The following is a 26,786-nucleotide window of genomic DNA, read 5'->3' as shown; positions in this document are numbered from 1 at the left end:
CTTACTTGATGGTCAAGAAAAAACAGGAGTTTGTATTTTAACCTCTATTCTACACTTGAACTTCTATTATATAGGAAGCAGCTCTTTATTGAAGTTCTTTTGAAGGTGTTCTAATCACAGAGAACTGGTCAAAACACTCGATTTGCCTAAGGTTTTAGTATCACTCTCGATCCGTGGACTGTGGGAGCCTAGGAATCAGTAGTTCATCAGCTTACCAAGTATCTTGTGTTCTCTAGTTACGAAGTCATTAGTTAACCAAGAACAATTTAGGGAAAGTCAGTTTTCTACTAGTGCCAGTATCTGAACTAGTGTCTTCATTTCCATTCTTAAAACTCCACTTTTTTTTTCTATTGGCAACATATGTCCATAGAAAGTCTATTCTGAGTGGGCACGCCTCATCAGAATGGGAATTCAAACTTCAGCGTGTAATCCAGAGTCACTTTCCTTTGTAGTTTAAAAAAAAATGATTTCTAGCTCTTGAAATTTCTGTGTATTTAGATAAGGAATTCTCCTATTTTACACAAGAAGGAAGAAGAGTTTGTATTTCATTCTTCATCCTACAGTGAACATTAATCATTACGATCAAGTCTCTTTTGGAGGAAAATACATCTTGGCTGATATGGCCAACATTTTTGTTGTTGAATTATGTGTGTGTGTGTGTGTGTGTGTGTGTGTGTGTGTTTTGTGTGTGTAATATCAATGAAGTTCCCCATGGGTTGTTGCCATTTGGGGAATGAAATGATGGGGTTTAGAATCTCCCCTCTGTGGTCTCTGACTGTGTGAGTCCATGGGCCAAAGGCACTCAGATTAGATTTACCTCAGAGGGGATCCTGATAAAACTGTTGCTTATATTTGAGAAAACTAGGCAGGACATTTCTCATTGGGCTCTCATGACAAGAAGGAAAGTTAAAAAGGGGTTGAAAACAGACTCCCCGAGTACTCTGGTCCTACCTGCGTCCCAGGGATTGGCCCTCTTTTGTCCCCAGGTTTCCTGCTTCTCTCCTCCTCCTTCATCTGAAGAATGAGCTTTAACCAGAAGGAAAGCCACCAGCATCAGCAGCATAATTTATTTCCTTTATTGTTTCAGCTCAAAGTCTAGGACTCAAGTAACTATATGAAACAATTAAATCAGCTCTAAATTTAATAGAAAAAAAGGTCTATTATGGTTTCAGCATTGTTCTGTGTCAATCAGGAGTGTTGTCGAGGTGTGTTTTTCAGCACCATGTCCTTTGGCATCAAGCCCTCTCATTGTTGCCCTTTGGAATGGGCAACGTAGGAGCAAGCAGCAGAAAGGACCAAGGAGGCACTGAACAACGGGAAGAAGTTGCTATGGCCTGATTCCTTATACTCTTTTGAACATCTGCTTCCATTTATGTTGAACCAAAACATCCTCAGTGGCACTGAGCTAACATCTCTTCCCCCACTATTCTATTCTCTCCCACATCCTTGCAAATACTTTCCCTACTAGGTGTATTTCCAGATTACTACCAAGTTAACCACAGAGGCCAGGAATTAAAAGGAGCTAGGGAACTGATAGGCTTCTCATATATACCAACAGGTAACTATTGTGACGGCAATAGTATTGTTATTATTTGGCCTTGGTGAATTTTCCACGATAGACTTGAGAACCAAGGCTTTCTCCCTGTCCCCTTGAGTATACACATCGATCTCAATGAATATAAATTTATAATGCACAGCCAAGTGACTGCTAGCATACGTGAAGCTATGAATGCAGTATTTACCAACAGATCTCCTGATCCTCGCTTCTTGCTCACTCTTACACACACACACACATACATACACACACACACATACACACACACACAGTTTATTCTTCAATAGGACATCATACCAGTGGCTCACATAGCACAGAGATGCGTTGTCTTCTCATCCCTTGGGATCTGTAGTGGATTTCTGGTCAATGCAGCTGCAATAGCTAAGAACGCTGGCACCCGTGAACCTTGTGGGCCTTGTTCTTGAAACAAAACAAAATGCCAGCACGACTTGGGAATTGAAGTCACTTATTAACTCTAGGTCCTTTTTTTTTTTTTTCACTTAAATTAATACCTGTGTAGGAGAGCAGGCAAAGAACTGCTGTAGGCTGTGATGTTTAGCTTTTTCTCCTGTTTCCTTTCATCATTGGACTAAGCACATTCCTTTAACTTCCCTACCTCAGTGAAAACCTAGGAGTTGTCACTTCCTTTATAACAGAACTGTTTCTCAGTGTTTGTTTTTTTGTTCAGCCCACTTAGTTTGTATATGCAAATGTAGATTGGTCTTAATGCTTGTTTGGAGATTATTTTCCCTGCATTTGTGATTTGGGAAGATGACAAAGGGCATGTTTGACTTGTAACAGAGATGAAGAATGGATAAATCTAGTGCATGTAGTATGAGAATCCCATAGACGGACCCACCATGCTTCTAGGTGGGCATTGCATTCCTGTACTGCACAGATTCCTGCCTGTTGAACAACCAAGCATTGTCCTTATAGAAGTACAACTATGCAAACTGGTATTGCCTACAGTGATTTCCAAAGTAGTGCTACTCGGAAATCCTCATCCTGCACTTCTCCAGCTAGCCCTCTCCTGGCCTGGAGGTCACTTTGCTTCCCATGTGGGGAGAATATCTTGCTTCTCCCCATACTCTCTCCTCTTTCCCTCACCTCACTTTCTTTATGTTCCTGGCCTGAAGTGTTATCATTTGCTTATAGAGAACAATATACTGTGAATTTTCATTCACAGCTTTGAGACGCTTATGAGGCTTTCCTGTTTCCCACTGAGCCCCACACTTGGGACTTTTCACACACTGATCCTTTGATCAGCGTGACGCGGGAAAGCATATGGAAGCCATGTACCAGTTTGTATAGTAGTACCTTTTCGAACTGCCTACTCTTGCACAAAGTAGAGGCTGCTGGGGGTTCGCACTGGCTGCTTGACACACAAAAAGCCAACTAAACTGCATGCCAAAAAGGAAAAATAAAATTAACCCTTAGAGTACTGCTTCAACATTTTGGTTTAATGGTCTTGAACTTTTATCAGTTCGGCAAAGCTTCTTTCCCCAGATCAGAATGCTGCACATACAGTCCATACTATGTTTAGCCAGAGCACCAACCAGGGTCCTTTCCTCCGCAGCCTTCCTGAGATGCTCCTGCGTCCTTTATTATTAATCGACTGATGGCTTTAAAAAGGTCCAAAACATAGCCACTGTGTTTAACTGAAAATGGGTCCAACATGCTGGAGGGTAGGAGGGACTGTTTTGAGCTTTGGTGTGTGTCCTCCAAAAGAAAAAAGTCAGTTCTTTAAGGGTTAATATGAAATTAAGGAATTGGGTGGTTTCTCCTGCCTGTCCTTCCTCCAGGGTGTCTGCATGAGCCTCTTTAGATTCTTAGCTCAACTAGTGAATGATGATAAAAATAACATATACACGTAAAGTTACAGAAACAAATCAAGAACAAAGGACTGAACGGTTGAATGGAAAGACCCCTTGGCAATGCTTGCTTGATTATCATAGGGGGTAGAAAGACCAAATGTTTTATTTTATGAACATCCATTTTGTCCTCTACCCCGAACACCACCCCTGCACAGCGTCGTGGGAGACCTGATGATGCTTTTCACTTACTTCTTGCTTTTTCTTCTTCCTGTCTAATAGCCCAATAGAATCCTGCCAGAATTTCTACAAAGATTTCACATTACAGATCGACATGGCTTTCAACGTGTTCTTCCTGCTCTACTTTGGCTTGCGGGTAAGTTTGGGCAACAGTCTGGGATCCAGGGGCCACCCCCTCCCCCACCCACCCCCAGCATCTGCTCTTGCAGGCAGTACGAAGGCCAGTGCTTCCTGGGGGGACAGCAGACCTGCGTTCTGATTTTCAGTCTGTGAGAGCCCTTTCCCTAGCACAGCATTTTCTGAAGATGTGCTAATTGTGTTCACAGGGGGAGAAATAGGGATTTCATAACTATTAAGCCGAGTGCTTCTCTTCCCTCTGTTCAAATACGAGAGCATTGTTCCCTTAAATAGAACCCTCAAACCTTTCTACCCTTAACATTATGTTTATGAGTGCTCACTTAGCTGAATTCTGAAAGAATAGTTGTGAGGGTGGGATTGACGGGGGAGGGTCTCCCAAGGTGGGGCTTGGGGAGTTTATAGACCTTGTTTGTGATGAGAGCTGTACAGATGTGGATTACAGAGGGGTATGTGTGTGTGTGTACACACGTGTGTGTGAATGAATGCATACATATATGCTTTATGTATAGTTCTATTTACATGAGAAGAGTCTAATGAAGGGGAGATCACTCAAACTTCCCTGTGATGCTGTTGAAAACCACAGAGATATGTACGGCCTACCTTTTTCCAAACTAACATAGCATGTAGTCACTCTTTAGAAAAGGCTGGGTATCCGAATTCTAACACAAAAACAGCATGTGATTGGTATAGATATGAGACGAACAGAACATCTTCCTCCAGACCCCCAGGAAAAACCAAAACATACCCTTTGGCAAGACTATAGTTTGAATGCCAGCACCATGCTTCTCATTTTTTTTTTTCTCTCTTCTTTTTTTTTTCTCCCCCAGTTTATTGCAGCTAATGATAAGCTGTGGTTCTGGCTGGAAGTGAACTCTGTAGTAGATTTCTTCACGGTCCCCCCAGTGTTTGTGTCTGTGTACTTAAACAGAAGTTGGCTTGGTAAGTCGATCTCTCTTCTTTCTTCTTGTCAGTTCCGGACCCATGGCTGAAATACAGAATCTAGGGTGGATCAGAGGGCTGGGCTGTCCTGACAGAAAGAAAGTTTTGTGTATTAATATGAACAGCTCTGAGGGTTTCAGAAGTTGATGGTGACCGTTCTCTTTGGAGCAGTAGACGACGTGATTTGCACGGTTTGTGCTTCAGGTAATGAAGTTGTATTATTGTTGAATCCTACTGGTCATCACTGCGACAGCCAGGACCTCTCCATTCACGGTTCTGTCACTTTTCATTCAATTCAGAGTCAGTGTTGGACACATAAGCCCAAGCGGCAAGGCCAATTTTCTGAGTAGCTGGTCGGTGTGGCCCAGAAGGCCTGCCTGCCAAAGTTAGCTTCTGGCTGTTTCTTAGTTTTATGAAAAGCAGGTCCTGCATGGTTTATTTATAGTTATGATTTCCTTTGTGGGGCAGGGTAAGATAAAGCGTCTTGAGTCACCCCTTACCGTGAAGGAGATCGCGCTCTCTTTCTGTGTTAAAGGAAAAGCTTTGGCTAAGGTTGTGTTCACATCTCACTTCCTTTCTCTGCGTGGCAGGTCACTTCCTGTATCAGGATTAGGACAATTTGGTGGGAAAAGTAACTAGCTCAGAGGTTGGTTATGGTAGCTAAAGGCTTAGAGAAATAACTCAGAGGTTCTCCTTGCTGCGCTGAATAATTTTCTCAGAATGTTTTTGCTGCCATGGGTCTACAGGGAAAGAAGGGAGGCTGAAGCCGGGCTCAGAGGAGTCTTTGTGGGTTTTGTCTTTATTTTTAGAAATTTTGTACCTTAACCTAAATTTTTTTTCAAAGTAATATATATGTATTATAGTCAGTATAAACATCCAAAGATGTATATACAGAGGGTGCCAAAAAAGTATGCACATTTTAAGAAAGGAAAACTGCATTAAAATTGTAATACTCAATATATACTGATAACAAAAGATGAATACCAGTCACATTTGACTTCCGCAATGACAAGAGGTGCTCAAAGTGGTGACCATCAGCGTCCAGACACTTCTGATGATGGCGAACTACTGCTTGAGCAACGCTGACCAAAGTGTCCACTTGTATCGCTGCACATGCCGTTTTAATTTCTTCACACAGCACCATGCGTCTCAAACTTACCACGAATGCGTGCAGCTGTTAGGCCTGTTGGAGGTTCTGTTACACACTCACGCCTCCATTGTTGTTGTACTTCCACAACATTCTCGAATTTCAAACACCATTTCAAAATGGTCTTGTGCTCCTTGAGCAACGACTGTGCTTCCACCATTTTCTTTGACTGTCCTGCCTGTTGCATGATGACACTAGCATTCATTTGATGCATGCCATCTTTTGAGCAAATGTTGTACTACACATTGCTACCGTAAATCAATTCAACTTCGAAAAGTAATAGATAACATCCCTTAAAATGCGTCCACATTTTTTTGGCACCCCTAGTATAAGAAAATATTAAATAGCTCTTCCCCCCTCACTGCCTGCTCTCAGTGTTAGCGGACTTCCACAACTTTCCTTCCTGCTCATTTCACCACGAACAAACATGGATATGGACATATAATAGTCTTTTGGAGGTGCTGGTCTTGGTACAAAAGAATTGTATCAGTCATATTGCACTTCAGTTTGAATTTCTTACCAATAAATGACGGACAACCCTTCAGCTCTGTAATAAGTCATTTTATAACAGTCACACAAAATTTCATAAATTGTTGTACTACAGTTTATTCAGTGACAACCCTAATGCTGGACCACCTGATTGTTTTCTTTTTCTACTATAAACGATGGTTTAATAAACACCCTTATCTACATATCTGTATGATTTTATTTCCTTCGATAGTTCTAGATTTCTGGAAGAGGAGGTGCTACTCCAAAGAATACGTGTATTTTAGTTTGTACAGAGATGGATGGATTACATTTCAGAAATGTTCCATCAAGATATGCTTCCACTAGCAAGCAATATGGTTTGATGTCCTTCTTAGCACTGTGAATTTATTATATGCCTAGCATCAAGTATTTAAAAAAAAGCGTCTTTTATATATAATGTATGCAATAATCACATGCATATATGTGTGTGTCTGTGTGTGCCCATGTGTCTGTATCCTGTAAGGATTCTCTTTTCTACCAGTTTTCTCATTAGAACTATATTCACTTACTCAGTGGCAAAGTTTTCATACTTGATCTGAGATGTGCTTGCTCAGATTGGGTTTTCTAGCCAGCATGATGAGACCAGTAAGGCTGCACACAAATCTGAGAAGTGTTTCATTAGCGTGACCGAGACTTGCTCTGGGGCCAGGGGTCCTGGCTGCCTCCAGCGTAGCTGCTACCTGGCCCCATGGCCTGCGGGACTCACTTTTCGTCACTTGGCCTGGAGTTTTTCATCTGTAAAATAAAGGTTGGGCTAGTTGAGCTCTAAGGTTCTTTCAGTTCAGAAAATTTCTAAGACGTTTGCATTGTTAATGGGAAATTTGGGAAAAGTTGGGATCTAGGGTGTTGGAAAGCACTGGGAATTTAGTGAAATTAAATCACCAACATTTCTGAGTCAAAATTGTATATGGGCTGCTCACCAGGGCTCTTTCTTTCGAAACCATCTTGTGAAGAGTCCACACATGCATGTGTGTACACACACACACACACACACACACACACAAAACCTTAAACAAAGAGATAAGGAATGAAGGAAGGGAGAAAGGGAAGACGGGAGGAAGGTAGAGGGATAGACGGAGCAAGAAAAGAAAAGAAGAAGGAGAAAAGGAAGGAAAGGAATCTGCCTTCTCATCCTGGCTGTGCTCTAATTACTCTGTGCTCTTTGAACAACCCCTTTCCTTTTCTGGACCCTCAGTTTTCCCATCTGAAAAATGGGAGGTTTGGACTAAATTGCCTACCAGTCCTTTCACTTCATGAATCAGAGTTTTATGTGAGGGTTCATTCTCCTTTGGTCCCTTGAGGTCTTAGATGATGGAGGAGACTCCCTTCATGACTGTGGTGGAGACATCCCTCCGCTGCAGCCAGCAGCTCTCCCCCTAGGTAAGGCTGTGAAGCCCAGTCTCCTCATTGTGTGTGAAATGCACAACAATGGCCCTAGAGCAGCTCAGTGTCAGGAGAACTTAGACGTTTTAAAAAACCCATGCCTTTTGGTGGACGATTTAATCCTGATTTTGGGAGGTGTGTTTGGATGTAGTGAAAAATCTATCAGAGCAAACAGAAAAAGGGGGGAAAAAGAAAAGGGAAGAAAATGACTTACACTTTGGCATCAACAGTGGTTGCTTGGTTGCTCTTCAAAAAACACACAACTATTCTCTAAAAGATGCTTCAATTTGTTCATTCATTGAACAATATTTTTTAAACACCTACTATATACCAGTCACTTTTTCAGATTATTAGAAAACACAGTGAATAAAATAGCATACTCTCCCTTGGACATTGTAGTAGGGGAAGAACAGGAATAAGAGGGCCTGATAAATCAGTCTGTTATATAGTCTATTGGGAGCATACATAGGTTCTTTGGAACTGAAAACCTCAACCAATGACCTTTTGGCCTGTGAAATAATAACAACAATGAACCTTTCTCTTGTAAGAGAAAACACCTTTAGTGAAATATTTTCTGTTCTTTGGTAACTAAGTTCCTTGGGGGAGATTCAAAACTGGTCTGCCTGTTATGGAAGAGAATTCAGTGTAATAGTGTTTCAGGGAGGTCCCCATGTCTGATTTAATACATGGATTATTACATTGTGAAACAACTGTTGTACCGATGAGCTGCTAGAGATAAAAGGAACATTCCCATGAGGGAAGGTCTATAAAGTAGAAGGAATAATCCCAGTAAATGGGGCATCTCAGAAAGTGCTGCCCTCCTCTCGGAAAATAAAAAGGTGCTTCCTTTACTGGCTCAGCTTTGGGATAAGATGCAGGAAACAGAGGTCGCTCCTGGTTCTCTTGCACACACTTCCGGAGCCCTGCAGAGAGCAGAGGGCTGTGCTATCGCTGCCCTTTGAGGGTTAAAAAAGAGAATGAATGCCATGACCCCCACCCTTGCCTTTCCCAGAGCATAGCCCACACCCTGTTTGATTTCTTATTAATATATGGTTGCATATTATACCGTATAGTATTTATTTTATTGTGTGCATTTGACTGTTCATTCATAATAACAGCTGATATTTATTCTGGTTCTACTATGTGCTGGACACTCTGATAACCCCTTTGCATACAGGAACTCAGCCAATCCTCAGAGCAAACCTGTGAGCTAGGAATTATTCCCCCCATTTTGCAGATAAGGAAACAGAGGCTCAGAGAGGTTAACTCTCTTGTCAAAGGTCACACAGCCTGGACGTGGTGGAGAGGGTGGTTTGCTCTAGATTTGGTCTGACTTTCTGTCCACACTCATGTTGTCCTTACCCTTGCAGGCTTTTGGGTTTTGAGGACTGGATGGGGGTGACCGAGCTGATTTTGCTGCTGTATGTAGCGCCCTTCATCTGTTCTTTCTTACAGAGAGCGCTTCACTTCAGGCAAGCAGGGAAGAGATCATATTTAAGAACACCCACATGTGTCCTTTTCTCTTTCTCACTCCTCCTTGCCAAACTCCAGTTTCTAGAGTTGCCACTAAGACCACAGAGCTAGCATGGTATATCCTAAGTCCCAGGGTATCTTAGCCTTTTCGGGATCAGACCTGCTTCACCTGAGGGGGAGGTGGGCAGCTGCCATAAGCCCTTAGTCAAGAGAGCAGAGGGGATCAGAGCCACGCTGTGGGTTCTACCACCTTAATTCACATCGTGGCCCAGCCACTTGCCGATGGGTCACTTTGAATTAGGTCGTTTTACTTATGTTAATTGTGTTAAGCTCAGTATTCTTACCTGTACAATAGGGATATGAAGAGCACTCACCTCATAAAGGTGAAGTGGGGATTCAGGGAGGTAATGTGAGTTAAAGTGCCGTGTACATAGGACGAGCTCAGTGATTATCTTGGGCCTCTCTTTCCAACCTACCTATCGTATCTGAAAGTGCCAAGGAAGGAAACAAACCAGAATGGAACCATAAATAAGACCGCGGGGTGTGAGGACAGCCACGTCGGCAGGTGGCAAGTGGCTGCTTATTTTAATTCCTGTTCCCACACACCCGCTTACTCATTTTTGTTTCTCTCACAAAATTTTTATCCTACCTCACTAAAATAAATGTACCTTGAAATGAGAGATGGAGCTTATTTTGAGACTTGAATAATATGCTCTGGGGAGGACTCTTTTGTTTGTTTGTCTCATTCTTGTGGGAATTGGATCCCAAGGGAGGTCAGTGGGCTGGGCCTTCTTTATGTGTTTGTTTATATCTTTTTGTTGAAGGTTATCTTGTGTGGTTCAAAGAACAGAGGAGAGAAAACATTATAATGCACTCACCGACCAGTCATCTAACCTATTTTTATTGAGCACCTACTGTGTGTTTAGCATTGGGGTCAGAGGAACAGGCTCGGCCACCCTCTTTATCCGACATTGTCCTTTTTACCAGCCCCCAATTTCATCAGTCAGAGAAGGGACAATGTTGGATCGGGGGCTGGTAAGAAACCACAGTTCACTGAATCATGGTTGAAAAACTATAAACCTGGTTCTCTAGCCCATGCTAGACTTGGTCTTGGATCTTAGACTTTCGAACCTTTAGCAGACTCTGCTAGAAAATAGAAAACTCTGCTAGAAAACATAGAAGAATGAGGTAGTGCCCAGTCACAGGGCAATTAAAATGATTTAGGATATCTGCTTTTAAATATATGCCTGGGCAGTCCTTTTTTTGTGTCAAAAGGTGATAAAAACACAGTAGTAAAAAAAAAAAAAAAAGCACAGGTTCTTAAAAACAACAACAACAAAAGGAGAAAACATAGTTCCTGTGGTTTGAGACCAATCTAGTTTTGGAGCCAAAATAAATACACATACAGCAACAGCAGGTCACACTACCTGCTATGTAATTAAGTCCACAATTGCGAGGTGTAGGCTAGAAGGGCTGTGGGAGCTCAGAGGAGAAAGAGCTCACATGGGTGGAAGAATGCAGGGAGGCTTCTGGGAGAGGCCTGGGCTCAGCTGAGGCTCGTGACCATGGTGAGAGACAAGAGTGGAAGCAGCCAGCATTTCTGAGGGGAGAGATGGCTTCCATGTGTGGAGGATAGCAAGTGCCCACTGATGATAATACCATCCCTGATAAGAGAGTGTCCTTTCCACATGCCTGGCATCAGCCTCACAACCCTGCAAGACTGATGTGTTCATTTCCTCTTGCTGCAGTAACAAATTGCCACAACCATAATGTCTTAAAACAACACGAGTATATTGTCTTACACTTCTGTAGGTTAGAAGTCAACATAGCTCTGCGTAGACTAAGATAAAAGTGCCTTCAGGGCTGTGCTCCTTTCTGAAAGCTCTAAGGAACATCCCATGCCCTTGCCTTTTCCAGCTTCCAGAGGCTACCCACCTTCCTTCGCTCGTGGCCCCTTCCTCCATTTTCAAGGCCAGCAACAGTGGGCTAACTCCCTCTCATTCTGCATGTCTCCGATCTTACTCTCTGTTATCACCTCTCTGACTCTCCTTTCTGCCTCCCTCTTCTGCTTTGAAGGACCCTTGTGATTGCACTGGGAACCCACCTGAAAAATCCAGGATCAGCTTCCCATTTTAAGGTCAGCTGATGAGCAACCTTAATTTGTGACTTTGATTGCCTTTTGCCATAAGTTACCATATTCAAAGGTTTTGAGGATTAGCGTGCACATATTTTTGGAGGCGGCATTATTCTGCCTACCAAAAGGGGTATTATTATTATGATTGCCGTTTTTCCGAAGAGCCTCAGAGGGGTTAAGTAACTTGTCCAAACTCATAGAACCAGGAAGAGTCAGAGCTGGGAGCCATGAGCCTGAGCAGCCTGCCAGTGACTCTGAACACCTTTTGGAATCCACAAGCTCCAGCAGGCATCCAGGACCCTCCACACCCTTACCGCTTTATACTTTTCCAACCTGTTCTGGGAGGGTACCCTTAGGGAGATTCTGTTTGGAGCCTGAGACCCTCCTCAAATCCTCAGTTCCATGTAGTGTCTTTTTTTTTTTTTTTTTTGCATTTTCCTGGGAACAGGTGAATCACTGGACAGACGTGCCTGTTCTCCATGGTTTGCTTTCGGTCTGCGTCTCCCCTATTTAAAGCCCTCTCTCTTTAGACCTCACGTTTTCTTGCCTTTTTGGAGTTTACTTAAAAGACTAGAGAGAAACCACAATTTTAGAGTGCTGTATGAGGTGAACACGTTTCAATGGTATGCCACCATTTTCCCAAGGACAGCAATGGATGGGGTCACAACTCCATCTCTCCAGGGGCTCACTTGCCGTCTCAGGAGTCTCTCTGTTGTCTGTCCACGGCACAGGGCATCTGGCCCCACGGCTACTTGCTTTGTTTGTAGAGCCCCACACTAGGTGAAGCGAGGTTAATATCTGGACCTGACGTTGACTAGCTTCTGCGTTTGGTAGGAATTACCAAGAGTGAAAGCCTTCACTGATTTCTGTTTCCCGACATCAGTTATTTCCAGTGTATTGAGATTTAAACAACAAAACAACAACACAAGAGTGTGGTTTGGCCAGAGAGTGGAGGTTGCCCCTCGTGGGCAGCCCCAGACACACAGCCTGATTCCTAGCCTCCCTTCCCCTTGGATTTCCTGCCCCAATTGCACCAGGCTGCTAGTTGCATTTGCTCTCTGTATCTTCCTTGTGCTGAGTCAGGAGGGAGTTTATGCCTCGCATCTCTGATTGTCCTGCTTCTCCCCACGAAGGCACAGTCCTGTCTCCACCTCCTGTGAGAAGCTTTCTCCCAGCTGGAATATATTCCTGCCTGACCTTTGTTTCCCAGTGTATTGAGATTTAAACAACAAAACAACAACACAAGAGTGTGGTTTGGCCAGAGAGTGGAGGTTGCCCCTCGTGGGCAGCCCCAGACACACAGCCTGATTCCTAGCCTCCCTTCCCCTTGGATTTCCTGCCCCAATTGCACCAGGCTGCTAGTTGCATTTGCTCTCTGTATCTTCCTTGTGCTGAGTCAGGAGGGAGTTTATGCCTCGCATCTCTGATTGTCCTGCTTCTCCCCACGAAGGCACAGTCCTGTCTCCACCTCCTGTGAGAAGCTTTCTCCCAGCTGGAATATATTCCTGCCTGACCTTTGTTTCCTTTGCTTTTATGATCAGTGCGATAAGCGCAGTATAATCAGTCTGTTTTATACTATCAGAATTCAGGTTCCATAGTGGCAGGGCGGCACCGACTTTGACGTCTGTTTTGTTGTTGTTGGTGGTGGTGGTTTTTTTTTTTTTCTTTTTTACTGTGTCCCCCGTGCCTTGAACAGTGCCTGGTACATAGTTTGTGCTTGTTGCTTGTTGAGTGAATGCGTGAGTGAATCTTCTTACAATAATGATAATGATGAATAATTAATGATGGCTTATGAAGAGCAGACACTGGCCTCACCATCTCATAAGCATTATCTCAGTTAACATTCATAGCAACCTAAAGAGGAAATACTTTTAGTCTGATTTTACAATTTGGAGAGCCAAGATTTGGGGGTTAAGTAGCTTTCCCAGGGAGTAAATGGATCCAGGACTCAGGTCAGTCTGATTCTGGAGCCCATGCTTTTAAAATTACTAAGCCAGTGGTTCCCAGAGCAGCAGCAGCAGCGTCTCCTGAAAACTTGTTAGTCTTAGAACCCAGCCGAGACCTGATGAATCAGAAACACTGAGTTGGATCCAGCAATTGGTGTTTTACAACCCTCCTGTTGTTCACCCAGATTTGAGAATCACTGTCCTAGGTGGTGGTGGAATGGTTCCCTAATCTGGCGGTCCGTTAAAATCCCCCAGAGAGCTTTACAACTGATGATATTTAAGCCAAACCTCCAACCAATTAAATTGGAGTCTCTAGGCTGGGGGTGAGCGGGTGGACATAGGCTCTGCATTTTTAATGCTCTCCAGTTGCAATTAAACTGCAGTAAGAATGAGGCCCACTTGTGTACATCTTCTAACTACGAGTGTTGAATTAATTCCTCCCTAGAAGGGGGCTTCCGAAACTTTAACCTGCATATGAAGCAGCAGAAGACCTTGTGAAAATTTACTTTCTGGTTCACAAGATGTGGGGTGGGGTCAGATGTCCTGCATTTCTACAAGTTCGCAGGTGAGGCCAGTGCTTCTGGTTTGGAGTCCAGACTTTTAAATAGCGACACTTTTCAGGGTGGACTGCGCTGTCCCATAGGGTAGTAGCAGCAGCCACAGTTAGCTATTTCAATGTTGATTGAGCAAAAGGAAGCGAAAGCTCAGTTTCTCAGTCATACTACAGGACTCAATAGCATCGCGTAGCCAGTGGCTGTGGTATTGGGTGGCAGAAACACAGAACGTTTCATCATCACAGAAAGCACTATCGGGCCACGCGGCTCAAGAATGTGAGTCTTGTGATGGAATGCGCCCGTGGATTTTTACTTTGTGTCCATCCGGGACACTCTTTCAACAGTGGAAGCTTAAATGCTTGTTGAAGTGATTTTTGTGAAAGGACCAATGGTAAAAAGTCTGTATCTAAAAGAAGTATAAATAGCTTTCTTGAATGGATGTGGAGAAATCATTAATACAGCATCAAATCAAAATGAAACTCCCCTCACTACTCTACCCAAATTAAATTACATAAGGTCTCTGGAGGCCCCCCCCCAAAAAAAAAAAATAGAAGCATGAAAGAGGCCCTGGGTCTGGGCCTGACTCCATCCCCAACTTCTTCCCTAGAACTGTCTTATGGCTGCTGAAATGGCCTTTTGGGCTCTGAAAGGAAAAGCCTCTGGTTCCCCCTACAGGCCTGTCCTGGAGTTTGCTGGCTTCGCGTGAAATTAAGGAGGATGGAGAAAGGAAAGAGGACAAATTGGCTCCAACTCAGATGGCCAGTTCGGGTTTAGCAGAGGTGGGGGCAGGCTCACTTTAAACTCCCGTAGGGTGTTGGGCATCTGGTGACTTGACTCAACTACTGTGGCCACGAACTCCCCATTTCCTCCACTCGTGGGGGTTCCTGGTCCCAGTGCCCAAGGTCTGGAAGGAAGAGCCTTTGAGAGCTCCCAGAAGTCACCTGCTCCATAACCTCAGGCAGCCAGGCATCTGTATTCTCTAAAGCCCAAAGTCTTCTAAGTAAACTACTCCCTGTAGTCAGTGGTTTTATTTAAAATAATAAAAGAAAGGAAAAAGTGTGGCTTTCCTTTTGGAGGCCAGATGCCTTTGGAGGTTGGGAGAGGGAGAGAGAGAGAGAAAGAGAGCCCTGTAAAAGAGGAAGTGTTTCTATCACCAGAGTAGAGTTGTATGTGTGTGTATTATCTGTATGTGTTATATGTGTATGTGTACATGTATTTATGTGCATATACATAGTCAATTCATAATTATCCCAGGTAATCTTCCAAACAATACTATGAAATTGAGGTCATTTTAGCCTCATTTTATAGATGGGGAAATTGAGGCCTGGGAGGTTCAGTAACTTGGCGAGAGTCACATGGTGAGTCAGTGGCAGAGCTTTGGGCTTCGGCAGTCTACCTCCAAGGTCCCTGTTCCTCGACACCATGTTATGCTGACTCTCAAACTGTAAAATTAAATAGCCATGATAATTACACGTAAAAAGATTAGTCTCAAAGTTCTTGTTCAGTCAGCTCAAATACTGAATGCAGCCTCCTTCCTGCTCCAGGCCCCTGGCAAAAGGCAGAGAGATACTAATAGAATGTCATTGGTACGCCCAAATGAGAAAGAAAGTCAAGAAGAAAAGTAATTCAATCCATTTTGGGGGAAAAATTGAGTTAAACAATTTCTGTACCTTACCAGCTTCCATACTACTTTTTTTAAACCTTTAAACATTTTTTTACCCTTTTTACCATCCTCGTCTCCTGAGCTTCTTGGTTTATTCTATACAAGTATTGAAATAAATAAAAACAATCCATGTTACTACTGTTAGTCCATCTTGAAAGAGTATGTTATAGGTTATAGGCCCTACTCTTTGCCTGAGCCATGGTTTTGGAGGGCACCACGACATAAACCATGGGAATAACACTGGGATGGATTGCTGTGGTGTGGCAAGAGAAACGAGCTCCTTGGGTTCTGTCCCTATGGCTGGGCTCTGAGAGAAGGCAGCCCCAGCAAAGAAGCCCAAAGTTCACAGAATTTTTAGGGAGCTGACTGCCCTCTGGTAGCTGCTGTAGCCGAAACTGCTTCTAGAGAAATGATTCCCCTGTAAGACGTTTTCAGTTGTGTTCCCTTGGTGTTGCTTTGTCAGGGACATGCTTTAAATATGATACCCTCTGTAGGGAGCGGAGATTCTAAATCCTTACTGACTTGCACAATTCTGTTATATGCCAAATTGGAAATAACATCCTAAAATGAATGTCTTCAAGGAACAGATTCAGCAGTAGGTTTTCATAGATGCCAAAACCTCCCCCAGATGGCTGTACTTCATCTGGGGTATTATTGGAACAGCCTCCTCAAGCAGTCTAAATCTCTAGGGCTGGACGGATACTTACCTTCACATCATCTTCAAAAATAGATGCCAGGTTCTTCTCAGTGAGCTCAGGGTCATGATGGATTGACCTGGTTAACAGATCAGGTAGGGAGAAAATGAACACTGGGAGGCAGCTCTGAGACACTCCTACACCTCAACTGAACACCTACTGTGTGCAAGCTACCAATTCCTAGGAGTGGCCCACAGGTGGGTAAAACAAAAATCCTACCTTTAAGATGTTGATAATTTGATTGGATGGGTACTTTATATGGACCAATAGTAAATGTATAGGAATTCAGCAGAGAAACAGAGGGAGGAAAGTTGGCCATCCCAACCCAGTGAAGATCTCGGACATCTGAAACGTAAGCGTATTCCTCTTAGAGCAAAGCCACTAAGGTGTGGTCTGCAAGACCAGCCCATCACCTGGGAACTCATTAGAAATGAAAGTTCTTGGGCCCAACACCAAACCTGTAGACTCTTTGGGGGATGGGGATGAGGAATTTGTTTAATAAATTTTCCAAGTGGTTCTTATACATGGTAAAGTGTATGCAGATTAGATACATGCATATATTAGTGTGATATACTTGGAAGTATATTAGAATCAACTGGGGAGCTCTGAAACAACCCCCCTCTCAGCCAGGTTATACTTTAGATCAACTATGTCAGAATTGCTGGTGTGGAACTCCAGCAATTCAGCCATCAGCCATCAGAATGTTTTCAAGTTCCCTGGGTAATTCCAATGTGTAGCCAGGATAGAGAAGCCCTGCATAGTGGTGGTTCTTAAATCAGGAACTCACGTGAACACCGGAGAAACTTAAAAACAACAAACAAACAAACAAACAAACATGTAAGCTCCTTCCCATGACTGTTGAATCAGAGTCTCTGGTCATGATGAAGGATAGTTGACTTCGAACGTGGACACTACATATTCTACAGAGGTCGGTGGTTCTCAAGCTTTGTCAGGCATCAAATCACCTGGAGGGCTGGTGAAAACCCAGGTCACTGGGCCCTATGCCCAGTTTTTGATTCAGTAGTTCTGGGGCCTGAGGATTTGCATGGCTACCAAGTTCCCCAGTGATGCCCATGCTGCTGCTCTGGCCACACTTTGAGAACCAGTGGTCTAACCTGGCGTGAGGCTGAACTGAAATTCTAGTAGTGGCAACCATCAGTTTCCAGGATTCTCACATGCCAGTAAACATTGCTATTTTTGTGCACCATCATCTCAGTATCTTTATTGATTGATTTCTTTGTTTCAATATGTTTTTGAAATTAAAATCCGAATCATTTACATCTTGAGATATATCCAGCAGACGATATTCCATATTATAATTTCAACTTGACCCAAGGAACCCTCTGTAGAAGGACTTATGAGCTCCCATGTGCTCAGAATCCCCTTCTAAGGTATTCCCAGTTCTGGGTTACGAGTGAGAGTGAAGACCTTCGCTTGTGTTTATTATCACTCGTGTTTCCTCTAGAGCCAGTTAGGGTTGCTGTCTCTTCCGAGTCCCTGGAATCAGGTAGAGTTGGCTCATTGAGGAAAATAGGAAGAGTGTGTGTTGGAGATCTGGGAAGGAGAGGGGAGGAGAGAAATCTGGGTGAAATTCACAATCCTTCCCTGGAGCCTGCCCTCTACCTCCCCGAGGATGGAGTCCTCAACTCCTTCCTCCTGGGAAAGATTCTTACGGCCTGACCCCTCTGAATCCCCCAAGATAATTTATTTTAGCAAACATTCTTTCCCATTCATCCTACCTGGAGACATGGAGAGGCCCAGGTGTGGGACCCAGCCTGCTCACAAAAGCAAAGGCAGATGATGAGTGGTGAGCAGAGCTCCATTTCTAATGAAATCCGTCATATTACTCAACATAAATCCCAAATAACAGTACTGTGCCACTTTGTTCCCATGTCACTAAATTCATCTTTTCTCGTTATGGCTAGGTAAGAATTTAGCAGTCTACCTCCCAAAGAGTACTATTACTTTTACTACTTATTATTTCCTGGGTGGATTGCAAAACTTAGCCTGGCCAGATTTTAGGCACAGCAAACTTGTTGTTGTTTTTTAAATGAGAAAACTCAGTCTCACCATCTCTGTCCTTTATATTCTCATTCAGCCTTCCTTTCTGGCCTTGCTGTCTGCTTCTCTGTGAATTCCTCCCCCTTTTCCTCCAACCAACCTACTTACCAGCCGCTCCCCCTCAGTCACAATTATATTCCGTCTCAGTGACTTTGGTGGCTCCCCTGTCTAGCAAGTGCTCTACCCATTCTCTTTATTCACATGAACTCAATCAGTTATGACTTTGCTTCTTTGAAAACCATTATTATCTGAATCACTCATGGCTGGTCTGATGTTGGCTGTATTTTTATAAGTCATATGCAACATCCTGGCTTGTCAGATTAAAATTGACAATTCTGGCCCACGGCCTTTTTTGCAAATAAAGTTTTATTAGAACACAGCCACACCCATTTGTTGACATGTTATCTATGACAATGAGGCAGAGCACACAAAGCCGACAAGAGTTACTATCTGACTTTTTACAGAAAGTTTGTGATCTGATCCATGTTCTAGGTTATCAGCAACATTATACATTTTTTTATATTCCTCTAATTATCTGGCGCAGTGTTTTACACATAGTAGCTACTAATCAACTGGACATGAGCTTTCTTCTGAAATCAGTTACAAATGTAATAGTAATAAAGTAAAATCTTATGTTTGCTGTTGTTATTATTATAGCTACCATGTGTTATGTGGCAGGTATTGGACTAAGCTCTTTATATGCCTGTCTCCTTTCATCCTCCTAACTAGGGTTTCCAGGTTTTCGCTTTCCTGTTCCCTAATCCCAAGATAGAAACTGTTTTCTGTTCTCCACGATGAATTGTTTTTACAAAGTGACGGCTGATACTACCAACCACCTGGGTTCAAGGAGCCGATTTTCCCGATTTCCTGATAAACTTTTCTCGGGATTTGGGAACCGAAAAGCGAAAAAAATTCCCGAGAACGGGCGGGAATTCCCGCCTGGAAACCCTATCTTAACAGCTCCCGAAGATACTGTAGATAAAAGAACCTGGGACTAAGAGGGGTGAATGATCTCATTAGCTGTGTGACTAAAGCAAGTGATGAATTTGAACTCAGGTCTGTGTGATCTCAGAGCCTAATCTTTTCATTGTTGCTAGGTGCTCACAGTTGAGTACCAGCCCTTACATGTGATGAAAGACAAAAATCTTCAAAAAACCCTATCAATGAGATAAGCCCACAACACAGCTAGCATATGGTGTAAAGGGAAGTAGGAGGATGCTATGTCCTCGTAGGGAGCCTCTCCTTCAATTTTGTTCCCTGCACACCTCACTTGCCTTACCCTGATCCCAGCCCTGGTTAGGAAACCCCATTAGGCATTGCCAGGGTTATTATTAGGATCATCTTTATTTATTCCTTCACTCAACAAACCTTAAAACAAGTATAATGACTTGGTTGCTCTACGGGGCTGAGAGCTTAAACGGTGAGCAAGGTATCTTTCCCCTGCTGCGGGAAAGACAAGTTTGCAAATCCCGGATTGCAAACCCAGATGTTTACAGAGACAAGATCACAAGTGAGTGAAGCAAGCCAGTAAAGGCTGTAGCTGGAGAGTGGATACCCTGCTTAAAGCGTAGCTGTGGATGACCTTTGGCTGATTCTTGCCATATTGACACCTCAATGTCTAGTATTGCCTTTTCCTCCCTTTCCCCTCCCTCTCCCCTTTCCTCCTGCCCTTTCTCCCTCTCCTTCTCTTCCTCCTCAGCCTCCTCCGGATGAATGATTTTTGGCTACAGTGGCTTGCCCTTTGGAAACCGGTGTAGGTTGCAGCATTATTACTGTGCTTAGGACCCCGGAAATTCTGGTGTCCTCTCTATAGGAAATGATCACCTTAGACTGTTTTCCTTCTTTCCACCTGTGTGCTCCAGTATCATTACAAGGTCTGTAACTTGGCATCTGCTGATAATACTGAACAGGTAACAAGATAAACAACTAATTCTTCATATGGTAGGGGACTATCTTAGGAAACTTAAAACCCTATAACTTGAATTTGCAAATTGCATCAGAAAAATTTTTTCAAATGCTATGGCATGTGGAGCAAAATGTACATTGTCTGAGAACTTATTCTTTCTATTTTTTGTTTGTTTGTTTTTGAGAAATTCATTTCAGGCAATAGCCTTAGCTTGCCTCCCATCAGTAACAGTGCTTCTAGTCTGGTGGAGAGGAAGGACCCAGGCTCCACTGCGAGCACAGGGGGACCTGTGGGAAATGCAGATGTCACAGGCTTTTCTTTGCACTGACCTGCGCCAAGTGTCTGTCTTCTTCCCAAAGCCCTCCAAAGCTCTCCTGAATTCCCCACTTCAGCACAAGTGCATTTTACAGAACCCTGTTCTGACATGATTTGTTGTGCAATTCTGCCACCTAGTGCGAGAAAGTAGGAGTGACAAACAGTATCTGTGGTCCTCTGAATGCTCTCTGTCCTTGAATCCTGATTAATTAACCTGGGCTGCGATAGGCCCTGTATTTTTAACTCTGAGAAGATAACCTATCCCTCAGAAGGTACCCAGATATGTGGAAAAGCTGGAAAAAGACAAATGTCAGGCTAATAGCTAGGATTCAGAAGAGTAGGCTTATATATTCAGGCTAAGCATGCTCTGAAACCTCTCCCCGCGTGAAACAAAATCTCAGTGGATTTCTAAGGCAGGTGGAGGAGAGGCAGAACTCAAGTCTGACTCCAGAGTGAAGATGTTACCTGTTTCATTTAAATGATGGACCGTCTTCAATTGCTTATATAATTTTTTCAAGTCCAGTAGAAAGAAATATTAAAAGAGCTGCCACTTTCCTTTTTGCAAGTCAAACTGTCAGCTTTGAAAAATGAAAACATGTACAGGTTCTGAATTTATCAAACCTAAACAGAAGTTGGAACTTTATTAATAAACTTGAGTGTGGTCATTATATGTGCACCCCAATAAAGCAGCCCTGGTGTAGGAACCAGGACTGCAGTATAGAAAGGGGACCTGCCGTGTTAGTGTCGTAGGTGTTACTATTTCATTCTTTCCTTCTGGAGGTGAATTATAACCATTGATTACCATTGGGTGGGTTCCAAAGGTCATTTTTGTGGAAGATAATAGAGGTTTTCATATGATATGCTTTCAGCCACATAGCAGATGCAGAATAATAGAAAAAGAGGCCAAAAAAGTAGTGAATATATTTATCCTGAGTTATCAATTCTTGTATCAACTCATTTTTAGGGAAGAGGAAGCCTGTTTTTTTTTCTTGTTGTTTTTCTTTCTTTCTGTTATGACATTTCTGTTATTTCCTTAGACTTTTTGGCTGGATTTCATCCCAGCAAAGTTCAAAAATTATATTTCATATATAATTTAAAAAAAGAAGAGACAAAACTGGAAGGAGGGTGAGAACTCTGACAGACGGAGAAACAGAATTCTGGATGGCCTACGGCCCATGGAAAGTTTAGGGTTTTAAGGAAGAAATACAGCTAAGTGGTTGGTTCTCTTTTTTCAGGGCTAACAGGAATACTGGAAGCATTTGTGGCTGGTCAAGGAGCATTCCAATGATCTAGCTATAGGAGCTGTAGCTCCAGGCAGTTAACAGGGCAAAGGAAACAGTGACCCATGGGTGCACGTGTACTTCTGTCCAAACCACTGCCGTGGGTCTAGACAAAGGAAAACAACTGTTTCCTGAGCTGGAAAGAACTACGAAGTAATCCTGGAATCAGAGTTCCTTATGTTCTAAGGTCTTTAGAAAATAATCAATAGCACGTATATGGGGTGGAGGCAACAGAGGGAGATGATTTGTGTGTGTTTTAACATAGCCACCCATCTTGAAATCACAATTTTAAAATGGTCGCGGAGAGAAAACCTTCATGATTCTTAGCTCTAATGGGCCAATTTATGAAGCCAGTGTCATCTCTTTTCTCTGCTGGTGTGTGTTCAGCTTGGCCACCCTTTATGCCAAAGACCTTGAGCAGACCTTGGCTGAAACTCCAAGGTGTACTCTCTGTTCACTGTCAGCAGTGATCTGTGGAATGGATTGGTGTGGGCTGCGTAGCCTGGGGCAGGGTTCATGTGTCATTCAGGAGACGACGCACCAGGCTGCAGAAGCAGACGGAGGCTGCCTTATGTCCACGGAAATGAGTGAATCGGAAAGCCAGATGGGGGCCAGCTCTAAGCATATGAGGGATTGCAGGCTGCAAAACCGGAAGGACTTGGGGACATCATGTCCTTTATTGTACTTATTAGAACACTGAGGCCCAGGGAATGCCAAGGAATTTGTGCACATTTCTTCCCCTGATTAATTCTTTTGGTTTATTCAACGATGATGCCTGCGTGTCTCTCGTGTGTCTGGCTTTGCTCTGGGTGCTGGGGTTACACAGAAAACGAGAGTCGTACAGCGGGCAGAAGCTTGTCCCAAGTCAATCTACAAGAAAGACCTGATGGATAATGAAGAGTCTCAGGGCAGAGAAAGAGACAAAAGAGAAGAGAGACCTCGTTTGGGTGCTGATTTGGCTGTCTTTAACAATTATAATAACTATCAGTGTCCAATGGCAGTTACCCCAGGCACCGTTACTTTGCACCCATCACAGTTGTAATTGCAGAGGTAATTGTAAGATTTTTCGCTTAGTTTCTTTCTCCCACTGCAGACCCAGACTGCGAGTTCCATTATGCAGGTACCTTTTTCAGCTCTACGTTTTATCCCCAGAACCTGGCAGAACACTTGACATGTGGTAGATACTCAGTAAATATCCACTGCGTGAATAATGGAATGAATAACACAATGATAAGGCTGTCCACGTTCCATTCTGTCAGGTAGGGATCAACTAACTTCAGTAAAGGATCACAGTCTTTATTTTTTATTTAGGCTTTGGGGGGCCATACAGTCTCTCTTGCAACGATTTAACTCTGCTTTTGTATCAGGTAAGCAGCTATAGACAATATGTAGAAGAATGGGTATGGCTGTGTCCCGATAAAACTTTAAGCATGGACACTAAAATTTGACTTTCATACAATTTTTTGTATGTTCCATGAACTACTATTTTAATATTTTTCACTATTTAAAAATGTGAAAAAAACTCTCAGCTTGCAGGCTGTATAGAAAGAGGTGACAGGCCAGATGTAGCCCATGGGCCGTAGCTCACCGACCCCTGATATAAGAGTCTATTAATGGTCAGACTAAAGGTTTTATGGAATTTTTAATTGCTTGATTCATTCACCTGTTCAAAACATTTATTGAGTACTTGCTCCGTGCCAGGCTCTGTACCAGGCATTGGACACACAGCAGAAATAAGACACAGTGTCTGTCCTCAGATGGTTTAGTATCTAATTGAAGAAGATACACATAAAAAAATAAGTGTAATAAAAATACAGTGAAGTGACCTAAGTTTGGTGCAGGGAGGAAGTGGTCAGTTGTATTCTGGAAGGACAGGAGAGCTTCATGGAGATGTTACATCAAGGCCTGAGTGATGAGTACGTGATGGCTAGGAACCTACAGGGAAGGATCCACATAGGAAAGTCTCAAAAGCAATTCCTTTTATGGGACCTGAATGTGATGGGGATAAGGCCCTGGATAAGCAGCCCGTATCTGCCAGGACTTGGAGGACTTTATGTGAGGGAGCTTGAAGTGTGCAAGTCTGATGTTGGGAGTATCTCCCTGAAAATCCTTTAGAGTCCTGTCGTCTACAGGAAAGAGTGTGGAGAGAAGTCAGTGGAGAGAAATGGGGAGGGAGTTAGGGTGGAGACAGGGGACTACCTGAGATGACTTCAGAATCTAGGGCAGAAGTCCTAAGGGCTTGTGTTCATTAGTGCAGAAGCAGGAATTATGGAGAGGAGGGGAAATCCCAGAAAAATATTAAGGAGGAAGGCTTTGTGGATGAAGGCTATGTGGAGCATGAGGGAGTAGGAAAAATCTAAAATGACTGGTTTGGGGCTTGGATATTTCTCCATTAATGTGACCATCATCCATTTAGAAAATAGTGAAAGAGGGCATGTTTTAGGAGAGGGTAATGGGATCTCTGGTTGTTGGTGACTTTGAAAGATTTCTCCTCTTGAGGTTTATTTCCTGTCTCTGTAAAAGAGGAATAATTATTTCTGTGTTTCTTTTGGGAGATAGCATTGCTATGACCTCTCTTGGCAGTCATAATGGTGATTAGTCACCCGTATAAAAACAAGAGCATTGTCCTCAGGAGGTCAGAGCTTTGGAGGCTGAGTCATGACTGTGTAGTAAATAAGAAGCCCACAGTCCATTTAGTGAATGTATTTGAGGTTCTCCACAATGAATTGGGTATTTCTAGACTACCCCCTCCAAATGTCACTGGCCTCTTTCGAATGTTCCCTATTTCCAGACTGGAAAATCAGTGCGGATGGAATGATTCTCCCCCTATCTCTTAAGTCTGTTTGCCTGTCTAGTGTGCAAAACCTTTCTGCTAGCTCTCTCGTTCATTCTCTGCCCATTGTAGAGTGCTGGTAGCGTTTTAGATAACTTCCTTAGAAATTAGAGAGAAAGATTTAGGAAAAAAAACCCAAAATGATTCCCAGCTCCTCTCATTTGGCTTGGTCTTCCTAATCTTCATCTTGATCAAAATTAGAGGTGAAGATGTTATATCTCTACACTGTAGTCACAAAACAATTAAATGCCCTCTCTACTTTATTTCCTGACAATGGAAAGTGGTCCAGGAAAATACTCATATATGAAATAGAAGTGAGGAGAGATTAGCTCCTTAAAGGGTTTTGCATAACACTTGTTTGTCTATTTCAAACTGGCCTGTCTTAATCCAGTAATCTGTTCTACTCCAGCTGCTGGTTTATTTCTCCATCAACAACAATTTTGCAATCTTTCGGAATACTTTCGGGCATTCCAGAGCAAGTGACCTTAACAGCAACTTAATTGTCCTTGAGATTTCATTCGCTTACTAGAACTGTTGGGTCCACAGCCTTACCTGCATGGGGGAGTAATTCCCTTAGCTGCAGTCAGCTTCACAGTTCCTTGCTTATAGGATTATCGTTCCTTTTTTTTGTTTTGTTTTTAAATTTATTGGGGTGACAATTGTTAGTGAAATTACATAGATTTCAGGTGTACAATTCTGTATTACATCATCTATAAATCCCATTGTGTGTTCACCACCCAGAGTCAGTTATCCTTCCATCACCATATATTTGATCCCCCTTACCCTCATCTCCCTCCCCCCACCCCCCTTCCCCTCTGGTAAACACTAAACTGTTGTCTGTGTCTATGAGTTTTTGCTTCTCATTTGTTTGTCTTGTTCTTTTGTTGTTTTTGGTTTATATACCACATATCAGTGAAATCATAGGGTTCTCTGCTTTTTCTGTCTGACTTATTTCACTTAGCATCATACTCTCAAGATCCATCCATGTTGTCACAAATGCTCCTATATCATCTTTCCTTAACGCCGAATAGTATTCCATTGTGTATATATACCACAACTTCTTTATCCATTCATCTATCGAAGGACATTTTGGTTGTTTCCATGTCTTGGCCACCGTAAACAAAGCTGCAATGAACATTGGAGCACACGTATCTTTATGGATAAATGTTTTCAGATTTTTTGGGTAGATACCCAGGAGAGGGATTGCTGGGTCATATGGTAATTCTATTTGTAATTTTTTGAGGACCCTCCACACTGCCTTCCATAGCGGCTGCACCAGTCTGCATTCTCACGAACAGTGTATGAAGGTTCCTTTTTCTCCACAGCCTCTCCAATACTTGTTACTATTTGTCTTGTTGATGATAGCCATTTTGACTGGGGTGAGGGGATATCTCATTGTGGTTTTTATTTGCATTTCTCTGATGATTAGTGATGTTGAGCATTTTTCCATATGTCTATTTGCCATTTGTATGTCCTCTTTGGATAAATGTCTCTTCAGGTCCCCTGCCCATTTTTCATTTGGGTTGTTGGTTTTTTTGTTGTTGAGTTTCATGAGTTCCTTGTATATTTTGGATATTAGCCCCTTATGGGAGGCACTGTTTGAAAAAACCTTCTCCCATTCAGTTGTTTGCCTCTGTATTTTGTTGATGGTTTCTTTTGCTGTGCAGAAGCTTTTAAGTTTCATATAGTCCCATTCGTTTATTTTAGCTTTTACTTCCATTGCCTTTGGAGTCAAATTCATAAAATGCCCTTTGAACCCAAGGTCCACAAGTTTAGTACCTATGTTTTGTTCTATGCAGTTTATTGTGTCAGGTCTTATGCTTAAGTCTTTGATCCATTTTGAATTAATTTTGGTACATGGTGTCAGATAGCAGTCCAATTTTATTCTTTTGCACGTGGCTATCCAATTCTCCCAGCACCATTTATTGAAGAGGCTGTCTTCCTCCATTGTATGTTTTTAGCTTCTTTGTCAAAAATTATCTATCCATATTTATGTGGTTTTATTTCTGGATTCTCAATTCTATTCCATTGGTCTATGTGTCTGTTTTTCTGCCAATACCATGCTGTTTTGATTATTGTAGCCCTGTAGTACAAGCTAAAGTCAGGGAGTGCGATACCTCCAGTATTGTTCTTTTCTCTTAAGATTGCTTTGGCTATTCGGGGTCTTTTGTGGTTCCAAACAAAT

General features: G+C 42.8%; 1 protein-coding gene across 21 annotated transcripts in view; it reads left to right on the top strand.

Moving 5' to 3' along the window:
• The window catches only part of KCNMA1 (potassium calcium-activated channel subfamily M alpha 1), a 709,234-nt gene that overhangs the window by 403,732 nt on the left and 278,716 nt on the right, over window positions 1–26,786 (top strand). For all 21 annotated transcript variants that reach the window (XM_081075057.1, XM_081075054.1, XM_081075040.1 and 18 more), the window contains 2 exons: window positions 3,649–3,742; window positions 4,572–4,683. In XM_081075057.1, coding sequence (XP_080931183.1) covers window positions 3,649–3,742; window positions 4,572–4,683 — 206 coding nt within the window. The remainder of the gene's footprint in view (window positions 1–3,648; window positions 3,743–4,571; window positions 4,684–26,786) is intronic.

The sequence above is a fragment of the Rhinolophus hipposideros genome (assembly GCF_964194185.1).
Source record: "Rhinolophus hipposideros genome assembly, chromosome: 15".
NCBI lineage: Eukaryota > Metazoa > Chordata > Mammalia > Chiroptera > Rhinolophidae > Rhinolophus > Rhinolophus hipposideros.
This window is presented reverse-complemented; position numbering and strand designations above follow the sequence as displayed.